The sequence below is a fragment of the Odontesthes bonariensis genome, chromosome 22, assembly GCF_027942865.1.
Source record: "Odontesthes bonariensis isolate fOdoBon6 chromosome 22, fOdoBon6.hap1, whole genome shotgun sequence".
In the NCBI taxonomy this organism is placed as follows: domain Eukaryota; kingdom Metazoa; phylum Chordata; class Actinopteri; order Atheriniformes; family Atherinopsidae; genus Odontesthes; species Odontesthes bonariensis.
Genome location: NC_134527.1, coordinates 15,585,473 through 15,612,002, shown reverse-complemented (window position 1 = coordinate 15,612,002; position 26,530 = coordinate 15,585,473). Strand labels below are relative to the sequence as shown.

The 26,530-nt window shown below is 39.2% G+C and overlaps 1 protein-coding gene across 8 annotated transcripts in view; it reads right to left on the bottom strand.

The window, feature by feature from the left end:
• The window catches only part of znf618 (zinc finger protein 618), a 36,778-nt gene extending 10,923 nt beyond the window's left edge, over positions 1 to 25,855 (bottom strand). Inside the window, exons 1-8 of one of the 8 annotated variants that reach the window (XM_075456582.1) lie at positions 25,615 to 25,855; positions 25,439 to 25,528; positions 11,509 to 11,833; positions 8,759 to 8,836; positions 6,722 to 6,766; positions 2,706 to 2,795; positions 1,413 to 1,493; positions 291 to 380 (exon numbers count right to left, since the gene is read on the bottom strand). In XM_075456582.1, coding sequence (XP_075312697.1) covers positions 291 to 380; positions 1,413 to 1,493; positions 2,706 to 2,795; positions 6,722 to 6,766; positions 8,759 to 8,836; positions 11,509 to 11,806 — 682 coding nt within the window. In that variant the 5' untranslated portion in view covers positions 11,807 to 11,833; positions 25,439 to 25,528; positions 25,615 to 25,855. The other 7 variants (XM_075456583.1, XM_075456587.1, XM_075456586.1 and 4 more) reach the window with 7 other exon arrangements.
• Positions 25,856 to 26,530: the final 675 nt, after the last annotated feature.

Sequence of the window (26,530 nt, the reverse complement as noted above, 5' to 3'; positions counted from 1 at the left end):
CCCCGAGAGTGAGGAAACAAGTGTCATGTCAGTTCAAATCAAATTTGTTCGATTAGCTGTGGGACAGAATGCTTTGTTAATTGTGTAAAGAGAAAAAAAGAAGAAAACTAAAGGCCCAAACAGAGATAAAGAGGGAGCTGGTGATTGCGTTGACTTTACGTTTAGCAGTACTTCAGTGTTGAGAAACATAGAAACAGAGGAGTCTCCCTGCATATTGTGTGGGGGGGGGGTGACACTAGCCTCCAAATCAGCAGGAATCATTAGTGCAGTGACAAGTGCAGGATTCCCACCTGCGAACACTGCCAACTGTGTTTGAAGGGACACAAGCTGCTGTCGGTTGAACCCGCGATCTCTGTGGAGCTGGGTGAGAGCTTTTTCCCCTGCGAAAGAGGACTTTTGGACTTATGTTCTGAAACCTTTCCAGCGTAGAGTTTACTCATATAATTAGTGTTGTTTTTTTTCTAGCATGGATTATTACCATGATTTAGGTCCTTTCATTGCAAACTGGGTTGAAAACTTTCCACTGCACACAGGTAGCCTCAATGGCAGCCTGTAATGGGCGTTTCAAAGCCCATGGCCCGAAACAATACAACAACCTAGATCTCTGACATCATCTTCTATAAGGCAAAGTAAGGCAACATGAGATATAACTTAAAAGTCTTTGCAAATATTGCAATAAAGCATCAAAAACATTGCAATCTAATCTGTCTCTTTAACAAATCAACACTACACAGACACCTAAAACTTTAAACTGCTATATTGGAGATTTTATAACCTTGCTCTGCTATAGCATGTCTTCATTTTGGTTCTTAAATCAACACTTGAAGACAGTTTTTAAAATAAACTTTAAACCAGGGGTGCAACAGTACCTCATCCCCCAAATGTCTGCTGAGAGGACCAATTGTTTCGTAAGTGGAGTTTGTCAGTTCGGTATGCTCTTAGGCCTAAATAATTACAGTTATAGTTATAGTTACAGCTGTTCATCAGCTGTAGAATGCGAGCAGGGTTAGCCTGAAAAGCAACGCAGACGCCGTGCGCTGACGTGCACATCGTGTCCTCGATCGTTGACAAAAAGAGTAAAAGGAAGTTTCATTTTGTGCTATTCTGAAATACAAATAGACAAATTAATTGGACAATACCATCTAATTAAAAAGCGGATTCCGATTCTGGTTAATTAAAAAGTTAAACCACGAACGCAATGAATTAATCTCGAAGGAAACTATTTTTGTTTATTTTGTGCCTTAGAGTCCCTCCCCTGTTCCAGTCAGACTTGTGGCCCTTTTAAACGTTTTTCATGATTACAAACCAACTCGTGACTCCAAAACTGAGGTACATACTGAACTGTTAATCACAAGTACAGTTGCACCCCTAATTTAAACAAACAAAGAAAAAAATATATCAAACAGTCTTACTTGGTCCAATTTTCTGATAGGGTTCAACTGGCTCCTCCTCTTTAAGGCCATCCACAGGCAGCACTACCTGTTCATACGGATCTGAAAGGGGGGGAAAAGAGAAGATGAGAAGGTGGACTGGACGGCGCTTTTTGCTTTTTCTATTTTGTGGTCTTTTTTCCGTGAAAAGACATTTCTTTTTACCCGATTTTCTTCCCCTACTCAGTTGACACGATGAGATTCTTGGGTTTCGCTGTGGCACGAGGTATGAAATGGGTCAATCCATTCCAACTCTCCGTGCAATTTCAAAACTTCTATTAAGACCATGCAAATTCCCAAAGCTCTACTCAAAATATTATTTTGGTTGGGAATTTTGCTTCTTTTAGGTTTGGCCCCTGAAGCTGAGTTTGATCATTTTAACGAGAGACGAGACATTTTGGATGGTCAGTTGTACCGAAAAAGCAAAATTCCTTCGCATTCAGAAACGCAAATGATTCCTATTTAACAGTGAAAAGAATTCATTATTTTTTACCTGAAAGAGAGCTTTAATTAGAAAAAAAAGGCAATAGTTTTTAGCAACCATATCTTAATTTATAGTAATAGCAATATAATTGTGTTTTATCAAAGATGTCAGGACGCAACAGTAAATCAACCAAAGATATTTCAACTGTAAATTTGGCAGAGACCTGCTACCTTGAAACTTGCATTGATTGCCTGAGAGTTATAAAGTTCCAATATACAAAAGATCACTTAATACTTTTCAAATCTTGCATTTGTTACATTTGCAACCATAGCAGACATAACCAGATAAAACATTAAATGTAAATTCTGCTGAAGCCGAGAGAGGCCAATGTCATCGTCACTCTTCATCTAAAATGTGAAGTATGCAGCGAGATGGCCCCATGACATCACTGTCACATTAGTCTGACCTAATTCTTCTGGGTGTGCTGCGGTCCTCTCTGTAATAATCTGCCAACTTCAAGACAAACTGCATGTAATAGTTTGTCCAAAACTAGTCAATTACGATAAATATCCTGAGAAATGTTACGGCACTTGGAGCAAGATGATGCTATTTAGTAGGAAACAGTCTAATCCATTACAAGCTGTAAAGCACCTATTTTAGTCATTTAGCAACATCAGTGGAAGTTGAATACACTTATAATACACAAAAAATATGACATTAAGCTAAATATTACAAAATAGACAATATATCAGGAGGAGAAGTTCAGGTTGGTGTTGAACTGGCTTTCAATTTGAGATCTCTTTAAAAGGAAAAACTAAACCGTGGTGGAAACTGCAAAAACTCCTGGTTACCGTCAACGGCATGTAGGTCACGGTGCTCCTGGAAGCAACTGTAGTATTTATACTTCTTGCCACAGATGTCACAGGAGTAACGGAAACTACCTGCAGATACACAAAAAAAAAAGAAGAAAAAAAAAAGACCAAGAGAGTTTCTATCTGATTTGCATACAGAGTAGAAGACAATGGGTATCAAGTGGCACCACCTGTTAGCATTTAATAGATGACAAATGGAGTGACATCTGAGTTCATAACAGCCTGATTCAAATAGAGGTTTGAATTCTGTTTTTAGGTTTTTCTGAAAGGACAACATTTTATTTCATGCACGTAGACAGTTGGGCAGTTTAGACAGAATGATGGAATATTGAGTGAAAAAGTGAAAGTAATCTGATTAATTTACATAAGGTGAAAATGTATGTATGCAGATTTAATTCCAAAGCAATAGAAAGCTCCATTTTTTATGAAACTTAAATATAAATGTTACATTCTTTATGAAGTACAAGCGAGAAATAACTGGCAAATGGCATTTTACATGAAAATACATCAGCTTGTAACACACTGCTAATGACACGATTTCAGCAGAATCAAATAAGTAACACAGAAGGGAAATTAGGACTCAAACTGTGCAGGAACAATAATATATATTTTTTTTTAAAACATGGCTTAGCATTTTATATTCAAATTGACCAAGCTTTCACAGACAAATTTGTAAAAAGGCTAACGGCATAAAAAAGAAACACATAAGAGGCAGATTATGCTCCAGATGATTTTTCTGCGCAGCCAGCTGCTGGTTGACAAGACTGAACATCTCAAGTGTGTCTTGGCACACCAAAACCAGATCCTGTCTGAAGGCAATCTGTTGCATGAACAGGATGGCACAGAACAACTAAAAAATAAATACATTTCTAACCGTATCTCTTCAGGTGGCTCAGGTTTTTTTTGTCTTCCATCCGTAATTATATGTCTGACTGATGTTGCTCCTGCGAATGGGCCCTCAGCACGCACCCATGTGGCAAATGCCTTATCATTTAACAGTGGAGCTACAAAAATTCTCAATTTTCTCCGAGCCCTTCTCACGGGGAGCTGTTAATTCAATCAGCTGCATTCTTGGCTGACCTCCTCAGACATAAATACTGCACAAAACATTCAACGGGAGGAAAATCAAAAAGATTCGGCTCTGGGTTCAAATCAGAAAAAACATCTTTGTGGTGTCTGCTCTGCTTTAAAAAAGGGTTTTATGTTTTTACTTCTTTTTTTTCTCCCAACTAAATGTAATTTCAATATCACTTATCCAGAGTAAATGGCTGCCCTGAAATGAGACAGAAGAGAGCACGGAATTATTATCACAGCCGATTTGAAACAACAATTTTCTTCTTTTCACACCAAACGGCTGAGCTGTGAGCTTAACTGAAAATAAGGAAATACAGCCGTAACATTGATTATTTGGGTCCCTGACTGTAATTACACTTATAACGCCTCAAGGCTGCGATGATATACATGTTCCATCATTTTTCTACCAATTAACACGGTTAGAACTATTTTCCACAGATTACAGGACTCTTGGCGTTTGTTAGCGTAATTAAAGCTTAAATAACATCACTGCTGCAGGCAGAGGTGAGGATACATCCAAAGCAAATCAATGAAAGGTCAACAGCGGGGGTAATTGGCAATGGATGCTGATCCCTGCAGGTTGAACTCTCTGCAACGCACTTTCAAAAAGAGCAACTTCAGCCAAACGCAGCCGTAGACTGTTCCTTTATTGTCCCCACAGGCATAGATAGCCCCCAAAAGATGCGACCATCAGGGGTTTCCAAAAATAATCAGAATACTTAGGAAAGCCAACCAGATTTATCAGCGGTCACCCAAAAATATTTGACAACCCATTCACGTATTAAATTAGCCATTTCTTACTATCTAAAATAGTAAAGTCTGCCGCTGTAGAAATGTAGAGTTCCACCCCTTTAAGAAAAAAACTAAAAAATACAAGGCCCTACTCTACATTTGAGCCGTAACCTGGTAAAATCAGCACAAAGAAAGACAAAATGGCTACCAAGGTGAACTTTTTAAGAGGTGTTAAATACTGTTTCGGTCGTCGTTATTTCAATCCACTCTATGCCAGACTTCCTGAGTGAGGTGCATTTTCATTGTCTCACTGTGCTGTCACAGCACATGCTCTTTTTCATTTTTTTCTTTTTAAACAGCTGGACTGTTTTAGCCTCAATGCCCACATTAATAGTACGAAGTATCAAAATCTTGTTGAAGCCCTGAAAATGTTTCTCCCAAAACCCCCTCCTCCACAACACTAGATGCTGCGTTTCTTCGGAGAAGAAAAGAAAAATCGCAGAAGCCCAGAGTAACTCTGAGCTATGAATCTGCTTTTAACTCGATGTTAAAGTAGAAACATCATTGCGTCACTGTGCTGCCCTAACTTGAGGTTTAAACTTAGTTTGATCGCTGAAATGTAGTTCCAGTTTTCATCCAAGGGCAATTACTTAATTTATCCGTCCCTCGGCTATAAAATCACTTTATCTCAGTTCCGTTTTGGGGCCACTTAAGCTGCTCACAGAACCACATTAGAGTTAAAAATACACTTGTAAATTAATATGCCAAACATTATCAAGTTTAAGGTCTAAACATGCAGCATCAACCAAAAATGCTTCTCAGCATTTTCCGTCCTCACAAGAATTTAATCTAATAACACTTCCTTGGCCATGCAGCGTTGCTGGCCTACATATTAATCCTGTCACAGGCCTTTTGGTATTATTGTGCTTTATTCCTTACATAACCCAACTTCTCAAAAGTTTGGGAATCTCTTAAACCAATATTTTATTCATAGTAGAATGTAGGAAACATATGGAGTGATGAAAGTGAGGAATTTGACTATTTATGAAAAATATTAGCTATAATCTTGAATTTGATGGCTGCAAAAACATAATAAAAGGAGAGGATTGGTGTCCTTTACTTGTCTGAGAGGATTCTCGTGTAATCAAATGTTTTCAGCCATGCGTTTCTCTAAAAGCGAATATACCTTTCAGCTCCCCTGATGTGCAAGCTTCCTTTACCATACCATCAGATATGGAGGCTCTTAAACTGAGCATGGACAACAAGCCAGATAGATAGATAGGTAGATAGATAGATGCCCTTCTCTTTCGTCTGGGGGACGACGTATCACATGATCACCAAAAAGAAAGGCTTTCCACTTTGCCTCATTCCATTTTGAACGAGCTTCCACGCAGAGAAGACGACTGTGTTTCTGGACCATGCTCACATATGGCTCCTTCTTTGCACGACAGAGATTTAACCTGCATTTGCAGATTGCTGAAACTCTGCCCATGATTACTTCTGAGAGACTCTGCCTCTCGAAGGTGCTCCGTTTATACCCAATAATCTTACTGACCTGTTGCACATCAATCAAATGTGTTCCTTCGGCTGCTTTTCAAGCGAGTTTCGAGTTTTAGGTCTTTTAAATGTATTTTTTTTTCAATTTCTATTTTCAACTGTGAATATTGTGAAATTGCAAAGATTGTGAGGCTTGCACACCATACACAACATCTCAACCTTTGTGGATTTGGGGCTGTAAACCTTAAAAAAAAAACCAAAAAAACTTTTTTTTTGTTCCATCAGCATAAAACGAGTGTTCTTTCTGTTCTCTCTGCCACGTTGATCCTTCAGCCTCTAATCAGAGTTCACATTGACGTAATGATTGCAGTGAGTGTGTAGGAAGATTTATAAATAACTCCAGTACTAGTCTGAGGTGGTCAAGTATTTTTAGTCCAAATCAAACTTTTGCTGTGACGTATGAGACCTGATAAATACTGGTCCTGACAGCTGACATTCCGCCTCCTACACATTACACCAAAACTATTTTTTTTCAGTGACATATTCTTGTACTGCTTTTGTAAATTATTACTTTAATTTCTCAGATATCAAAGGGGATCCAATCGGAAGATAAGTAAGCCAAGCCGGAATAAAAAGCTTGTGGTGGCAGGCAGCTGGGTTTGTTTCCTGGAAAAGTAACTAAATGTTCTTACTGTTGGGTGCCTGAGGAAGACCGTCTCCAACCATGCTCTCTGATTCTATAGTGGGGGGGGGGGAGAAAAAGAAAAAGAAAGGCTTGACGTTCTTCAACAGATAAACGGCACTGTGTTCTCATAGATTTAGACCTTTCACATAGAAATGAGTACAGTGTTTTTTTACTCGTATACAATTCTTGGCAAAAAGGACAAGCATGACTCATATGAAAGAAAAAAAAATTAAGACAATACTTTCAGGTGGAAGGAGAAAAAAAAAGATGTTTAGATGATGTTTAAAATGTTATTAAGGTTTAACCGCTAAAATGAACTCCAAATACAACGAAAAACAATGTTTACTATGTAAATGCTGAAACTTTCACAACGGATTTTACATCCAATTAATCAGTTAACACACAACAGGTCGGTCATGTGACCTGTGTAATAAACAAATCTCAAAGAGGCTGAACTTCTTTTTTAATAATGAGATTGCATTGTAATGTTACATTGTATATAATGCTGTAGAAATGGCACTCCACTATGCAGCTGTTATTCACCATTGCTTGTTCACACTGACCAAACGAAGGGAGCGTGGCTCTTAACCAGTGTGTGCTTTCAAACAGCACGTTGCCACCGTGGAATCAGAGACGAGACAACAAACTAACCATCTGAGAGTTTCGCTCTCCCTTAAGCAAAAACAGCCACTCTGCTCTGCGACTTCCTTGGCTGCAACATTAACCTCCTATTGCATCTCCATACCACTTTTATGAAGAAAAAAAATATATATATATTTAAATTTTAAAAAATAAAATCCAGAAATACCACTGCCCTCTCTGGGCATGTGCTCATTAAAGCTGCAGTCTGCAAGATTTGTTGTTGTCATACGTAAAGTCCTACTTTTTGGCATTTTAAGAGTTTACATGATCTATCAGAACGCTTGAAGTTGAAAACGGTGACCTCCGTAGTCGCAAAATGCAAGAAATGCTTAGTTTTTAACCGAAAAATAAAAAGTTATTCAACTTCCTGTCCCGCCCCTTCAAAACACATGAGAACTCGTGCACGTCTACGTGCACGCCAGATGCGCTTACACGACTCCTCATTCATCAACTCACCTGTCATTTGCGATCATGGAAGACACAGTAAGTAGACTAGCCCGTAATGAAGTTCAGTAGTCCAGATAAATAAGCGTGGGGACGAGCCTACCTTGTATCGCGCGTGCACAATCGGTGATTGACAGGCAGCAGAGCCCAGCTCGTAAACCTGATTGGTTACCTTTTACCGGTCCGGTCTGCAATTTTGTAAACAAACCTGCTGGCTTTGGAGGGACCTAGCGGGACATATAGGGGACCTAGAGAACTCATTTTTTTTTTGTATTGGGGTATTTAATGTACTACTTTCAGAATCCCCGGACAGTTCCAGGCATTATGCTTGAAAAAGAGTTGCAGACTGCAGCTTTAAAGATGGACTGAGGCTAAATGACATTCTATCCTGTGGTCTGATGAATAAAAATTTCCATTCCAGTTTATTGTCAGTGCACAGTTTAAAATGTAATGGTATGAGTAATAGTTTGTGCTCATGGCTTTGGTAACTTGTGCATCTGTCCGGGCAACATCTGCTTCCATACAGATCATGACTTTTCATAGAAAGTCTTTCTTATTTCTGCAGAACACAACATTTTGGCTCCTAAAGGAACTAAAAAGGCCTATCTGCAGAGCAGGTCTTTCACCAACTGACATCACTTGGCACGTTAAAAAAAAAAAAAAAGAAAAGGAAAACTCCAAAGAGGCTGAAAATATGTGTTATCTAAAAAATTGTTTTTTTAAATTCACAAACCCTTACACGGTGTTGTTAAAACGACAGGTGATGCAATAAAGCTGTAAACTCGGCCCGGTCATCAAACTCAAAGTGAAGCTACTTTGCGGTCTTTGCATTAAATGCAAGGTAACGACGATTTGAATACCGTTGCGCTCTTTATTTACATTTAAAACTGCATCCAAACTGTTCTGAAAATGGTAAAATGAGAACTGAAAAAAAAGGTATAAATAAATAGCGTCTTACCTCTGTGTGCCCTCACGTGTGTCTGAAAGCAGTTATAATATTTGTATTTCTTTCCACATACCCCACACACGTATGAACCTGCATGAAAATTCAAACAGGTGTGATTAAAACAAGTCACTACATCAACACAGATTAATTCTTTAGGACATTTATAGCGCTTTTACAATCACAACATCCCCATCAATCTCAATACCTTTGCAAAGGTCTCACTGTCTTTATCTTCTTGAATTTTCTTCATGAAAATAGATTAATGTTGGCATAAAGCTACAAAGATCGCATTTCATGCAATTTCATTAAATGCTCTTATCGGCCCTTCAACTTAAAATTCCCAGGACTCAGATGTTTCCCTTTGCCGGCAGGTTGGAATTAGAAAGCCTGGTTAATTTAATGAAGGTAGGTCACATAGAGCCAGCTTCCATTGCCGAGCTTTTGTTCTTCCCAAAAGCCTAAATTTTAAAAAGAAATATGGAATCACCACACTTTGGAGGATGTTCATTCTGCTTTTTTATTTTGTAAAAAAAAAAAAATAATAATTTAAATACAAATATGACACAGAACTTTTTTTTTAGTAGCTGAACATTCAGACTTTTTAAAAAATACCTTAAAAATAAAGAAATAGGTTTTTTTGTTTTATTATTATTATTATTATTATTATTATTATTATTATTATTATTATTATTAGAGTAGAAGAAAATAATGGAATCCCTCAACTGTGAAGAAAAAAAACAAAAACATGGAAACACATGCAATTTCCATTTCTAAAATAAATACCTGCACAAGTCTAATAATGCAAATGAGTTTGCAGTTAAAAGAGAGCAGAGCTGAACAAAAATTGTTATTTTTAATTTAAACAACTTTAGTCATGAGACTATTCTGTGTACATTGCACTAAGTAATGTTCATCTCTGCCTGCACATTACAAACAAATCATCAGCCTTGTCAGGGTACCAGACTTAAAACGGCCTGCGTGAGGTTCCTCACACTTCATGTGTTTGGTGTTTTCATATTGCTGAAAAATGGGGCAATTCTGGAGCTGATTGACAGGAAACATAGCCCCAACAAGAGAGCTGTCAGTGGAAACAATAGAAAGGACTATGAAACTCCTTAAAGAAGGTAATTCAGCTCGGAGCGTGGCAAAAGATGCTGGTTGTTACCGGCCAGTTGTGTCTAAAATTTGGAGCAAGTACAAACGAAATGGGAAGACGTCACAGCGTCAGCATAGAAAAGTCGAAGCAATGTGACCAGAAAACAGAAAAATGCACGACAAAAGAAATTAAAAAACAAAAATGGGGCAGAAGCAAGAGTTAAAAGCATGTGATCCAACTGTAAGAAACCAACTGAGGGAAAGAGGATTTTCACCCAGAAAAGCCAAACGTAAAACCATCACTTTCAGTTAAATAGAAGAAAACGAGGTCACAGTGGGCTAAAGAGAAGCCGTCGAGGACTGTGGATGATCGGATGAGAGTGATATTCAGTGATGAATCACCAATCTGAACTGGACTAGGAGATGATGCTGGAACTCCTGTTTGGTGCAGACCCAATGAAACATACGAAGATGACAAACATTGATGGTGTGGGTAAAGGACCACAAGAGATGGCAGTCGTTATCTCTTAAGTAAATGCGCAGGTGTACAACGAAATTAACGACACTCTTCATGCCATCAATCAGATGTGACATGTGACTATACAGAGGTCATTTTTCAGGACGATAATGATTACATGGCCGCCCAACAATCCGGGTCTCAATCCAATTGAAAAGTTAAGTCCTTCACAGCTGACTTGTCAGCTGCCAAACAAGAAGGTTGGAATCTGATTGATGAAGGATATTGATTTTCATTAGCGAAGTCCATGCCTCGAAGAATTTGAGCCGTCGGTAAAGTCGATGCAATAAAGTACTGAAGTGATTCTTTTTCGTTCCCGATTCCATATATCATGATTAAGTGATTCTTTGGTTTTCCCCTTTACTTTATATGAAAAAAAAAAAAACTACAAATTAAAAATAAAATAAAAACTGAATGTACATCCACCAAGTGTGGCGATTCCATCACTTTTGACAGGGGTGGTTTTATGTTCCATGAAAGCTGCCAAAATACTCCATAGTGCTCATAGTATATCTAAAGTAGTGAAGTTTTGACCAAACTGATGTTTGTGACCACACATGAAATTCCAGTTAATAATTACAACAGCCAGAACGAAACAACCCAGTCTTGGGAGAAGAAAGCTGCTGCTCTGACTCAATATCTTTCTGGTCCAAATACTATAAAAGGTTTACACTAAACCGACCATGAACGTAAAAACAACACATAGCTGCACGCGCTGCATACGTTGTCAGTGTTTCAGTGATAGTCATGTCCAAGTTTGCAAATAAGTGGAAGCAAAGATTAACAAAACTAATGATATCTCTGATGGACCAGATGGCACAAAATACTAATGTCACAATTGCTAGCCATGCAGCGTTGTGCTATTCAATACGGTTTTGAGATATTCATTTCTAGGATTTCCTCTGCCATCCCAAATTTCTGCCCGCCAGATTGGAAATTTACATCTAAATTTGTTTGTTGACATGTCAATAGTTTTCATAGGGCCCATTTCTTCTTATGACGATTAAACAAAAACTACTCATTGATCGTTAGTATACAGAAGTACTGTTTCTGAAATTGGCACAAGAGTTGACTTTTTATACACTTATATATGCGGCACTTTTGAATGAAGTCTGCAAATGCAGGTGTAAGTCAGTACACATTCACACACCTATGCATGAGTCTGTGCTCTTCGTTGGAGGAGGAGTACCAAGGGCAAACATACCCTCGGTCTGAGCTCTACGGGTTCCACCTCCACTCGATCCTCCGTCATTTCCTCCAATGACAACACAGATCTCTGCTGGGTTGGGATCACCGACTTTCCCGTTGCTCGTCTCTGAGGTACCCGGCTCTTTCTTTACAGTGACAGGCGATGGACTAGTACTCTTGACTGTTGAGGCGTCTGCAGCTGCACTCCCACTCCCTTCTGCCGGCTCCTTTCCAGGATTGGGTGCCTCTTGTGCACTCATGACTCCACCTCCTCTCAGCCTGTGCTTCTGTATGAAGACCAAAAACAGAGCAGCAAAGGCGTCATTGACTGACTGTGACTTTACGTATAGTAAATATGACATGACTTGTAGCGTCATGTTAGCTACAATGAAGTGCCAGCACTGAAAGGTTGACCATCAATCTGTTGTTTTAAAACCATCGCTGTGCATCTCTGAACATCAAAGCAAAAAAAAGCTCTCAGAATGTTGGCTTTTGAGTTAAAAATCAAAGAGCAAACCATCCTGAACAGTAGCCTGCTTTAGACAAATATATCATTAAAGACTACTGTTTACGTGGAGCAGACTGATAAGTCTGACATTGTGAGATGAGAAAACTGTTTTTTGCCTCCGAATAAATTAACAAGTAAATAAAATAAAATACATCATGTTGTACACAATGAAGAAGGGTGGTTTCAATATTGTTGCATGATTACTTTTAAACACACATCTTTTAAGAATACTGACATTAAAGAATAATCACTACAGTTGAAAAGAATTCCTGAAAACCTCTTTCATTTATGGCCAAAGCCACTGGTTACACTCTTTAATGGCAGCCACATGTAGCATAGCCTATAGCCTACCTGTGGACCATACCACAACATCTACTTTATTCATCCTATGGCAAGTAATGGAAAGACATCAGCTTACCACTCTGACACGCCAGGGTATGGGTAAAGAGGGGGCCAACATTGAGCTTGTTTTTGTCTCCACTAAGGTAGGAATCCTTATTGAGCAACATGGTGAACCCTGACGTTGACTGTGTGAAGCTCTTCGCTCTCATAAGTCCATGTGACCTAAAAGTCCCTTCTGTCAGATGATTTCTCAGCTCAGAGTGTTTGCTTCAGCATTAATATGATTATGATCTGTAAGTTGTTAAGTTCATAATGTAGTGGTTACTAATTTGCCCTGCACATTGGACAATGACTATGTCCTTACAACAATTTGAACATTTTAGGTCCCTCCTCTCTGGAACAACCCACTGTGTTTGCTTGAAAGTGTGTCAGTGTCGACCTAAAATTACTTAAAATCTAGAAGGATATAGTGGTTTCGACTAACTAGGGAAAACATCCTTCTCCTTGGAAATCTAAAATAGTGGAGATAATAATAATAATATCTGACTGGAGATGGAAACAGATTGTAACTGGTAGGCAATTCTGTCCGATTTCAGGCTACCCAACTGTGACAATAGCCCCTTTCTAGAAGAGCTGTATGAGGCCAACGTGTATACAGGATGCCACAGGTAGCATCATCTGTGGCGGTGTCATTTTCCGAACGGAAAAAAAAAACGAAAAAAAACAATGCAATAATTTTAAAATCAGTGTGGTCAAACCATCCAGTCATGACCTATGATGGAAGAAATTTCACAGCTTTGTGGCATCCCAGCAACCTAATTTCAGAAATAACAAAATTACAGAACTTACCACTTCAGTAAATGACTATAAATGGACTTGTTAAGAGAAAGTGCAAAAGTGCAACCAAGCAAAACAGAGTTATGCCAGGAAGACCGATATCATGGACGGAGGGGAAGTCTCTATTCTAATAATAGTGCACTAATACAGTGACAACAAGCCTCTTCATTGCCCAAATATACCTCTCACTGGATGTGAAACATGAGCAAAAGGCTTCAGCAAACAGTCCTGACCTGGGTAATGTTGGAACAAAACATTACTGGTTTGCAGTTTAAATAGCTTAACTGTATATGTCCTGCAGGCAGTGCTTTTTGTAGAGCTCCTAATACCACCAGTCTCCTAAAATGAACTCCCATCTACTTTTGGCATTTGAATTTCAAGCTATTCAAATTTATCTTTTTAATCAGTGGTTTTGTCACTGTGTCCAGTCTAATCCGAGGCATATAGGAGTCAAATAAATTAGCATAATGTAATTCTATCCACACACGGTACCGATATAAACTTAAAAAAGAAATATTCCACCATCGTATTTAAATGGTAACCATGAGTCTCTGTTTTGTGTTTGACATTGTGAGAGAAAGTTCAAACTTAATTGTTAGGCAAAGGGATAGATGTGTGGATTTATGAAATATGATAAAAACAACAGCCTCATTACAGAATGCAGCACAGTAATTGCTTTATATAAATCATCTTGTTTTCATAATCATTGGGAGCTTAATTCACTTATTAAAATCAAATTAAACCAAAATTTGATTAGTCCTCCAGCAAAAAAGCATTCAGGCAAAAAGGTTGCGGGTGTTTTGGAGTCTAGAAAGTAAATTACTTTAAATCAACTATTGCGCCCACTGCGAGGGAAATCCTCCACAAGTTATGTCGATTTCAAACGACTGCAAATTTGTCGAGGGGCCGAGCGTACTGAAATTTTGTGGTTCTTCTTTTTGCATCCAGTGCTTTTGTGTGGAGATTTTCTGTAGCAGTGACTGTACGAAACTCTTGCACTCTTTGAGTGTCAGGCTGTTGCAATCCTACTAAAACAGCACCAAAGAGCCTTTGCTAAGAATATGAGACCAAAACCACACGTTGCTGATGAACACAAAGGCAAAAACCGCGGCTTTGGAGTGACGTGCATAGTTTGGTGTAGAGATGCACTAACGGCAAACTTCTTAAGAAGTCTGACACAGTGGTTCTAGTTTTAGTTTATGTCTTTTTCTTGTTCTTAAGAATGATCGTCTTCTGCAAACAATGTGGTTTTCACTGGAAAATTAAGTGTAAAAAAAATTTTAAAAAATAAATCCGTAACTTTGACATTTTCTCCAAAACTGATTCCAACTGAAAAGGCATTACAGGGTATCCCCCTTTATGTACACGATTTCCATGACTTTACTAAAGGCTTTATTCTTTGAATTTCATTGAATTTCGCTGATTTCAGTGAAGTTCCCTTTTCAAAACCAAATATTGAATAATTGAGGTTATTTTCAAATGCTGGTATTGCTGCTACAAGAGGAATATAGGAACATACCCTTTCTCATGACCACTGGCAGCGAGTTTACCTGCACCTGCCAACCGGGTTGCCTTCAGTAACTCCTGCTACCTCCCAAGGCATATGCCTGCAAGCTGTGACAACATGAAGAGATAGTATTACAGTGTATCTGACAGGCTGTGATGAACCACAGCTTCTGAAAAGCACACATCTCTGAGACGATGAGGCTACTTTGTTATCATCTGGAGCTCCACGATGTCGTAAATAAGCACCACCCAGCAGGAGAGGCTGGTGGGCAATTTCACCTCCTTTTTATTTCCAAATGTGTTGCTGCCAGTTTGAGAGCCTCGATGTAAAATGTTAGGATCAGTAAATGTGTTCCTGGAAAAAAAGAGAGCTGTGCCCACTCAAAAAAACTTCCCCACCAAACACAAGCTAATGTGTAAATGTATGACTGAAGTCTCTTTATGCGCATGATGCATTAACTGGTTAAAAAAGAAAAATGTTCGTATTTCTCAGTGCCTGTCCCACCAGTCATAGGTCAATCTTCCAAATAATCGTTACATCCCTGGTTTAATGATGACCAAAAACAGACCTTCCCAGACAGCTTTTCATGTGAGGAAGCTCACAGTGGTGGTGGACATGTTATGGTTTCAGGTAACTTCAAAGGCCCACTGCTCAGGCAGCTTGCAGTCCCCTCATTCAGCAATGCATGTTGTAGCCTCAAATCCAATCAATGTTCCCTTTTCTTGTTGTGGAGGGATGAGAAACAGTACATGCAAGAAAACCCTAGGAAATAGTGATGCGCGGGTCACCCATTGACCCGCGGGTGACCCGCGTGCGGGTGGGTTGGGTAGCAGTTTTTTCTAAGTATTGCGGGTGCAGGCAGGGCGGGTCAAAATAGTCCAACCCAGAAGTTTGGAAATATAGGTGAAATCGCAATTTTGAGTTGCAGAAGTTCCTAATAGCTTCTCTGCTGCTAAAGCTGCGTCGACGTCACTTCCTTGATCTAGGAGCTTCAATGTAAGATGAGGGTTGATCTACTACTGTAGACAACAAAGTATATGCTATATTCTACATGAATTTTTATGTTGTAGAGTTGTGAATTTATTTTATCAATGGAGAAATTGAGCAGCCTTGCTTTGTTGTCTACAGTAGTAGATCAACCCTCATCTTACATTGAAGCTCCCAGATCAAGGAAGTGACGTTGACGCAACTTTAGCAGCAGAGAAGCTATTAGGCTTGTGTTGATAATAATAAACTCCTGGACTATGTACAAACTTCCAAATGCATCGTTTTGTGAGTACAGACCATATTTGTACTACTGTAGAAGTTTGGTGTCATGGCATGTGATTTTAGTGTGGTAATTTTGGAGATACTGCCAGGGTCCGTTAGCGCTTGTACTAAGCTATTCGGGGTAACTCGGTAACTCGGCTGATGTTCGGCCAAGATCGGAAAAACTTCGGGTGGGCTACTTGGCTGGATGTCACGGTTCAAATGACCCTAGGGTGAATCTACTCCGAACCATCACTTTAATGTCATCTTTCCTAAAAGGCACGGTACCACTCCATGCGAAGTCTAAATTAGTGGATGACTTCGTAGAATTCTGATGCGCGGATTTACGCCCATTTGACATTGTCTCTGGGAAGGGCTTTATGCAGGTGGCACAGGGGCTTGTAAATATAGGCGCACGGTTTGGACATCTGCACATTGAGTAGGCTACTTGTTAGTGGCTGCTCCACTTTTGTTTTAGAGAAAACTGCGCTGCGCTGAGTCGTTCATAACAGTTCTTCAATAAAGAATGGCGTAAAATCGAATTTTGCTGTCTTTGTTGTTGTTTGATGTAGCCTACCGTTGAAGTTTCACAATAATGCGAGTCTAGCGCAAATCCTTCTCGTTTAGGTTTGTGTTAAATTAACCCTCTCTACAGGCCCTGGCTTTTTTTTTTTTTTTGCGGGTCGGGCGGGCCGCTTTAGAATTTCTCACGGGTCGGGCGGGGCGGTTTGGAAATTCTTGCGGGTCGGGTTGGGGCGGGTGTTAAAAAAACCCTCACCCGCGCAACTACTAGGAAATCTTCCAATATGTAAAATTTTACAAGAAGGAGAAATAATAGTTTCAGGAAGCTGATGTTAGTTAACATGCACGGATAAAAATTGAATGAAAAAGCTTAACTTCCTTATTATGTTGCTAATGTGAAAGTGAACAAACAGCACTTTAGTAAGTTCCATGCTTAGAAGCTGTAGACATTTTGTGCATATGTTAACTCTTCAAACAAAATAGATTAAGAACACAATTTAATGAACATGACCTAAAAAAAAACAGTCACGTGACCCAGCGCTTTGAGATCAAAGCTGTCTGTCAGCAATTTCTCAGCAATATAGGGCGTTTCATGAAAAAATTATCCAGCTTTGATAAATTCTTCTGCCCCCACAACAAGAAAATTTGCCACTAATACTAATAGATCAAGGTCTCATGCTCAGGGATCTTGTTAATCTTCAGCTATTCCGCATGAGTGAGCAAAGGCCAACAACTTAAATTAAAATGGCCGTGCACATAAAAGTAAAGGGTTAAACACTACATCAAACACCATGGGAAGAACGCACGCTTCATTTCCCATGAAGTCTCCAGAAAACTACGTTAACACACTTAGTACTCAACAACTCCTAACGGCTCTTTGAAGGCCGCACCTTCTTCAACGGAACAAAAACAGCGTCTCCTAGAAGTCAGCAGCTCAGCGAGCGATCACGTTCAACAATGAATGTGGGAAGGCAAGTTTGACATTTCATGCACCTACACAGCTTAATGTTCAACTTTGCCACTGTTTCTTAACATGCATGCTATGTCTGGCATGTATAGAGGAGATGAGAAGTGTGCGGGAGTAACCTGCACAGGCTCACTCACACGGTACAGCTAAAGATTTGACATGGAAGCGCCTAGATCCATCAATATCTAGCTTTTTCCCCGATCTTTTTTTTTAAAGCAAAAGATAGAAGATATACAAAGAAAACCTTGTGATGTGACCGTTTTTTTTCACTCAGACAAAAAAAGTAACAACCAATTGTATATGATTATTTATTCAGAATGTATTGTCTGCCTAATAAATATTTAACACTATGCGTCTGTGAACTACAGTGGCCGGAACAGAGGAAGTAGTTTGAGGAGCTCATGCTCCCGTCTAACGTCACAGAGAGTAACTACAACCATTAAATGCATGATTGAAAAAAAAAATTAAAAAAAAAGAGAGAGAGAGAGAGAGAGATTGATCATTTTGTGTGTTTTTCCCCTTCAATCTTCTTTAGTACATGGAAAAAAGTATTTATACTGGATGTCTTCCTGATATTATTTTGATTAAGATTGAGAATCAAAGGTTGTTTGATCTTTTAGACATCATGATCATATGGTTACAACATGCAGCAGGGTTTTTATTTGCAGAAGGTTTAAAGGTATCAAAAACTGGATACTGTAAAGCCCTGTGCTGTCCTCTTTTATCCTCACTTGTCAGTCAATTGGATAAAAACACTGAATGTTGAATGAATATCATATTTTCTCCGTCACTAGGTCATTAACAGATAATCCCGCCCATGTCGAGAGGATGATGTCTGCAATGGAAAATGTTGAAGAGTCGCGCTGACTGAACCGTAATATTGTACCATGTAATCGGGGAGGGGGGGGTCATTTTCTGAATATTCTATCAATTCCAGCTCAAAGTTCTTGTTTTCACTTTGTTGAGACACTAGAATCAAAGATTTCGAAAGATGCGATTTGTTGTTTTATACTTTTTTTTCTCTCTAAATCAAAACAAATCATGTTTTTAAGGATAAAAGGCATCTTCACATCGGGTTATGATAGATGCACTACACAAAAAGACAAATCCCTTTGGCAACAACCTTAAAAAGACAAACCGGCATAAAAAAACTAGAAAGTTTGATGTACTTCAGAGGCAGATCATTCTGTCTCCACAGAGGGAAAAAGAAGAAAAACTTGTGACAAGTGTCTCAAGGCAAAACTGCATTTTGTCATTTCCACAGTAAAATAACTTATAAACCAGTTATTACGCCCCATTAGTGAGAACTCTCAAAAACCTTTTGGGTCTAAAAAAATGAAGCTGCACACTCGTTTACGGTGCAGTGCCATATTTCACATCTATGTGAAATATGACGTTGAAACATCTATCTGACATTTTCCAACTCAGTCATATGGAAAAGGGAATTCTTGAAATGGCTGGCATTCCACTTTGAGCTCCATGAGATGTTGCTGATGGGAGTTATTTTCATATCAGAGATCAGATGTGAAGAGTTTGCATGATGGTGCATAGCAGCATAGTAGTAGTTTCATGGTTGTGATAGAAACTCAAACTGCATCTAAAAATATCCGAAGTTAGTGGAACAGATTAGCTGTTAAGATTAGGTCACTCATGGATAATAAAAAATAAAAAAAATAAAAAATCTGAGAATTTGTTTTCCCCAAAATAAAACGGTTCCATTTCCACAGTTATTTGGGTTTAGCATTCAGGTTGCTTTCCACCATCATCAGGATTGTTTAGTAAAAATGGGAAGTTTCCTGAAGGCATGTTTTTCATTTTTATTAGCAGCACAGAGCAGAAACTAACAAGCTCAACCACAGAATGAATGACGTTACTTCTGAAATAGACATTTCAAAAGTGAGTGGTTATGATTCTCCTGCTTCAAAATACCATGAAAGGTGCAATATCTTATCCTGGGTATGTGTCTAAAGTGTGAGCGGAGCGCATCTGAAGAAAACTAAATGGATCGGACATGTTTAAAACCTTTACACACCTTCAAAGGGATATCACAAAACCCAGCCGAGGAGTTTGGAGGATTTTACTGGCCCTTTTACATATGCGTTTAAAGCCAGGACTGATGCGCCTTCAGTGTCATTCGTGAAAATACAGAGGCAGTAGGGAGGGATCAAAGTTGATCCGCCACTGATACACCTCTGAGCCGGCAAGGGAGGCAGCGATAGAGGTAAAACAGCGATGGCGTTGTCACTCAGCTGATGCCACGTTTCAGGCTTGATGTGTGTAAGAACGCACCAATGTCAGAATCAGAATCAGACCTTCCAATTTAATGATGTATGCCATTATAATCAAACAGTTTCACTTGGAAAGAAAGTCGAGAGATGATCTAGTTTCAAATGGTAAAGACAGACTAAGCCTTATTGACCCAAAACTGTAACATCAACTGTTCAAAGTGGTAAAATTGATCAAAATATTAGAAACTGAGAGAATACAAAACTGACTACAAGACACTGGAACTAAGTTGTGATCATCATTTCATCCAGAAGGAAAGCGGAAGTGAAACCATTCTGGACTGCAGTCATGGGGGTCCTGAGTTCCTCGTACGGTTCAGTAATTCACTTGACTTCTGTTCTATGTTTCCTATGGGACGGATCTCAAATGTACAAAAAAGGTTAATTTTCTTCTGCTATTATTAGACTGATCAAAACAGCCAGGACTATCCTGAGAAGGCACAACACGTCTTAAAACAAACTGTCAACGCAATGGCTGGGACTCCATCTTGTGAGTTCACAAGTCTATGAGTTGGCCTCCCAACCAGACTTGAAACTACAAAAGCAGAATAAGGAGCAATAATTTCATCGACAAGACATTCCAAAACCACTCAAAAGTGATGGATCATATAATAGCTACAGTTTTCCAAATGCCATTTAAAGGAGCACATGAGGAAAAGTCAATACCAAGATGCTGGAATGGCCTCGTGGCGAGCTGATGTCTGGGCTGAGTGGTGCCACCAAAACACAGCCATAAATCTCACATTCAGGAAATATTTTGCAATCTTTTAAAAACGAATTTCCACATGAAATATTATGAAATTAAAACAAGGCTCAAAAATGCCAAACTGGTCATCAAATATAGTAATACTCTACCAGCCGAGCCTTCCCCTTTAGGAAGGTGGTATTGCAAGTTATGGGACTGAGACCTGTTTTATGAAGATGGATGCAGCTGACGAATGTATCCACAGACAAGTGGTTAAACTCAAAAATCCGCCGTTAACCATACAGATTGGGCCTGGTTTCAGAATAACTGCTATCTAACTCTTGTTCACCATGTTCAGTGTCTCAGAAGTTGGGATAAGGATCCGGTTAAGCCAAGGTCACAGTAATCTCTCTCTGTCCCCACTCACTGCAAAAATGGCAAGTAAGAAGTAAGCAAGTAACAAGTTATCGGCTACAAACAGCAGGAAGAAACAGTAATGCACTAAAGTTGCTGCATAAATACTGGGACGTTTTCCTGCGCCATGAGAACGAGTCACATGGTAAATATATTTCATGGATAATACCTTTGCACTTTCACTTTAATGTGTTTATTTCTTCCTGTCTGACTCCTCAAAACTAAAGTTTGAAGCAATGCCCCCCTCCCATCATCTTGGTTTCATCTGAGAAAAAGCAAGGCCTGCAGGCACACAGCTATTGAGGATAAGGTTGACTAAATTTAGAAAAAAAAAAACAAAAAAAAAAAACTGGCATCTAGGCTGTCTTGTTTTTTTTTTAAATTGCTCTCATAATTTTGTTTAGAAAAGAAAGAAATACAATGAGTTCCTTTTGTGTGTGCGTTTGCTGTATCCACCGTGGGACAAATGAAGAAACTTTCACTGTGACTTATCTGACTTTTGTCATCCGTTATCAGATTAAACCATAACAGGGACACGTTTGTATCCCGATGAGATCACCTCCCTAGTCATCCCACTAACATTTCCTGCACAAAGAGCTGAATGCAGGCCCTAAATGAACACACATATATATATATACATATATTTTTATATATACATAAAATGCCTGCTGTGGCATGTTTTCCTCTCATTAAAGCCAAAATGGAAAATTGTCCATCTGGACTTGTGTTCTTTCATAGTCTGAGGCTTCTGATATACTGTAACCTACAGCAACAAGGCAGGATGAAAATCTAATCCAGATGCACATTTCTTTGATGTTGTTTACAATTTCGGCACAACCTCAACTATCTTAACCAAAAGGAGATGGACACTAACTCAATTTAAGGACATAGAATAAATCACACGGCGAAACAAAAGTAATGTAGGTAGACAGAGGTGGCATTATGTCAGCACATGAAACTATTTCTTTTTTTAGGATTTGGCCAAGCTAGACTTAAAAAAATATCCCCGTGTGTGAATATGAACCACAGTTTTGACCACTGTGGCTCTGCAGAATATATCCAGGGGGGCTACAAAATAGGAGGTTAGGCGTACAAGGAAAACATCTCTAGGACATACCTCCGTTAAGAATTCAGTGCTTGCTTAAAATAATTGGCCTATTTTGGTTGGCAATACCCCATCTGCCTCTGCACAATAATAAAGCAAATCAGTCATTGTGCTTCTTACCCAAAGACATTTCTTCTTTAAACTTTAAAGTGGTCACTGCCTGAACCAAAGTCACAAAGCTCTGCGCGTTGAGCAGACTGGAAAACAGAGATTCCAAATATAAAGTACAAATTTTTTCAAGGCTTATGAAAATGTTTCTACTCTGGAGAGATTAAAAATAGGAATCAGCTAAAAAAATAAATAAATAAATAAATAAAAAACGAAGGAAGGAAGGGGGGAAATGGGGGGTGGGTGGGGCATTTCAATCACTGCTTTGACTGCATGTTTGTATGATCCAGAGCAGAGTCACAGACGGGGAAGCAGGGGGTGACCAAAAACCTGTTTCACACTAACGCTTTGCTTTTCCCCATTTCTTTAATCAAATGCACATTTTTCTGTACTCAGTAATAAATGTCTTCCGAGATGCTGTATGACCAACCATTTCAAAAAGCAATAATGCAGAGAAATGGATAAATCCCCCCCGCCGCCGTCGCCGCCTCTCTTTCTCACACGTACACACACGCACACACGGGATGCTCTGGAAAAAGAAACTGTGTCGTCTGGTAAAATTCCATCAGCATACACTCAAAAAACCCATAAAAACCTTTTCAATCTATATGTTAATGCCCCGAATTAAAATTTAATAACAAGAGATATTGAAAAGCAGACTTGAATTATACAAAAATAAATCCTGAAAGATCAGGCCCCTAAAATTAGAAATTCAGAGCCGCATCCGGACCGCTGCTAAACCCCTTGTAGGCTGGCAGATTAAATTTTTGATGAAAATCAAAATTACACTGCACACTGACGCAGGCGCAGCAAAGCGGGCACTATTGTGATTTATGGATTCATTAAACCGGCGGGAGTCCCCCCCCTCCCCTTTTGACTCAAAGAAATGAGATTTGCTGTGCTGAAAATTCGTATTTTCGGAAAAGCTACTCAGTCTCCCGCCTCCACCTTCAGAAACGGTCGTGTGAAACAAAAAAAAGGGGGGGAAAAAAAGAAGATGAAAAGCCCCCCCTGTGTATAAAACCACTGCACGCAAACAGGCCTAATTTTCAGTGCTGCAGCAATTGAACATCCCCATGCATTATGCATGAAACCAATAAGGTTAGTTTTTACAAAAGAAAGAGGGAGGGGAAAAAAATACGTGCAGAATGCACAGAATTTCTTTAATTTTTTTTTAATGCAGCACTTCCAACCCTTGAAAAGCAATTCCCCTGAGACTAATTTAACTGAAGCCATTTTCAGACATTCGAAACATGCCAGCAAGAAGAAGGAAAAAAAAAAAAAAAAAGCGAGCACGAGGTTTTTGCTAAGCTGAGGACAAAAGTATGTTTTTGCACGTGCACGTAAGAATTACTCTGGAATTGTGAATCAACAAAAAAAAAAAAGAAAAATTGCATGACCTTAAAGTGTCTCCTTAAATGGAAAGTCCTGTAACAGTTAATGACAATTAGAGCAGCATCTATGCTTCAAACCCTGAGGGCTGTGATATTATCCCTCACCAACTTGGGTTTTTTCTCAGAGCGAAGAGGGAAAAGTTTCACCTTTCCATCCAAATACCGTCACTGAAACAAAGCTTTTGTTCATTAAAGCACTGACAGGCCAGCATTCCTTTTCCCTTACTTAAAATGAGAACCCGTCTACAGTGCACCCCTCCAAGTGGGTTAAAGCTGCTTGTTGTTTTTTTGTTTTTTTTTCATTTTTGCAGCACTGCAACATTTTTTCCTTGGAGTTTGAGAACTTTACAATGACTTGCTCCTTTAAGTATTCGGCATATAAACATTCCGATCACTCACCGAGTGATTCGACCCCATTAAACTTGTGACACTGGTTGCCTCTCTTCGATTCTGTACTCGAACGGGAACCCTTGAATTTTGATTAGACTTTTTTCCAAGCAAAGGTCAGAATTTACAACCAGATTTTGCATACTGGCCATGCATTATTTTACTACCCCCCCTCTCCCGACCACCAGCTCTTTGAACCGAAAGAATACAGATTTGAAGGTCAGGGCTGAAATTACCCACAGCAAAATGGCCACTACAGTTTCCCTTACATTAAAATAAAAGCAAGCCATGCAAGATGGGGAAACTGTTTGGCGTCTGCAGGATTAATATAAACAGTAGAGGCACTGGTTGTGATTGTTTTTCCTGCCCTCAAATTATGCTGACATGGTCCTTCTTCCTCCAGTGCTGTTCAATTCACTTTGAATAGTTTTCCACTCCTGCTTCCCCCCTTCAATCTCCAGAGAAGAAGACCAAATTGTTCTAAAAAATGTTGAGCAATACCTTAGAACTGTGTGCCCATTCAAACACTGAAATAAGAAGTCATAGGAAATTCAGAACCAGTGATACTAAACACCCCAAAGCTTTTCAGTCCCACATGCATGTGTTGTTTTGCTTGTATTCAGTGAGACTACAGCCACATCACAATACAACTCGGGAAACAAAGTGCTCTTTCAAATCACTGCTCCAAACAAGTCAAGACCAGAACATTCATTGTGGAGAAAAACTCGACGCAGACTTTAGAAAAGCTCGTTGGAGCAGTAATCCACAAGGAAACTGTGTTTGAATGGGATGGAAGCAGATTTTCAAAAGCATTAGCTACATACGGCACACACCTGCATTCACAGCAACGTGTATTATCCTATCACAATCAAGGCTCAGAGCTGGTCTTGTTACAATTTCTAATTTCTCAAAATGACTGCCTACAGGTGGCGCCAATTTCACCTGGATTTTAAAACCTCGATCTTCCCCCCAAAAAAAGAGATAAAACTCGAAACGTATTCTTTTTTTTTTTTTTTTTTTTTTTTATGTGACGGCTCTTTGGGCATTTTTCCTCATTTGTACACAATGATCGACGAACCGTTAAACCACACAGCCAAGAGTGACACCGGCGCTGTCCAACAGCCAGGGCAGCAACTCCGGAGCTCTGCTTAAATTTGCAGGAAAAATTCACAAAACATGGCTGCAGGAGGTTTTTGTGTTTCAGATTGTTCCTCCCCTCATCGTCCTTCATGTTGCCACTGCCGCCTGGTCCCGCTTGGCTCCATCGTAACAAGCAGTGTTTTGCCTGGGTGGCATTTATGCGAACAAACTAGGTGTACATACGACAAGGCGGCAGCGCCACAGAAACTTCATTACAAAAATTTAACGCAGGAAAAGAGAAAAAAAAAAAAGAACACATCAACAGATTATTCCGACTGCTTTCAAAGCCGTTACCTGATGTAGTGGCGAGCACTAGTGCAGAGAGACTGTCTGGTGTCGTATATCATGTTGCGGGGATTGAAACTTGACATCCGCTACAGAAATTTCTAAAAATTTTAGGATTTCTAAATCAGAAAAAAAAGAAAACAGACAGTTTGACATACCTCCAAAAACGATGCAGCTCATGCGAAACAGGCTCCCGCTCCAGAAAATCCTCCCTCCCCAACCAGAGGTGACTGCACTAAAACTGCTTCCTCAAAAGAAAAAAAAAAAAAAATTGTGAATTAGTTATGAGAAATTCCAAATGGTTGCAAAAAAAAAAAAAAAAAAAAAAATTCACCACCGCTTTTTTCCCCTTTACGACCCTCTACGTTACATTGTAGCAAGGCGTAATGGCGTGTTGAGTTGCAAATTTGCCGATGTTTGATGGGTCCATGCAATGCTCTTCGTGTGTGCCTTACGCAGGAGGTTTGTGTTGCGGTTCCTCCTGTGAAATTTTTCGTCCGCCATATACAAGGGCAGATTCCGAAATTGCAGCGCACGGCCTGCGTATTAGCCCGCATGAAAAGGAAAAAAAAATGAAAAAAATGAAAAAGAAAAAATGAAAAAAAAAAAAAAAAAAGCCTGGGATGAAAACAGAAAAAACGGTTGGCCGACTGTGACGTTACACGGAGAACATTTATCTCACATATTACGGAAACAAACTCACCAGATGAGATAAATTATAACCGTATTGAGTATTAGTATTAGCTTGTGAGCATTGTAACTAGTATCTTCTATCTTCTCACTGCCAGATCAAAACATGTCTATTGCCATTTTAAATGAAAGAAAGCAACATAAAAGCGAAATATTGGATAAACTGAATGATTGTTCAGGCGGTGTGCACTGTTAAACCGAATTAAAAGCTCGTTTTTTACATGAAGTGTCAGCTAAATCACCATATCCACGGACGGCTGTGTGTTTACTTAGGAACATCCCACAATTTGTATGAAGATTAGTTTTAGGTGATATGTATTAGTTGGCCAACAAATTTTGTTTTCAAAAGCAGACTGAATTAACAAGCTTTTTTTTTTTTTACCCCATTTGAAATAGTTTGGTTTTCGCCGAGATGTTGCTGTGCACTCTTGATAACTGTTTCCGATTCATTCATTTTAAACGTATTTTGTAGGTGTTATTTGAATGCTGAGCTGACTTAATTATACGATACAATAACATAAAATGCATTATAAAACAACACCATTAGCGATAATAATCAT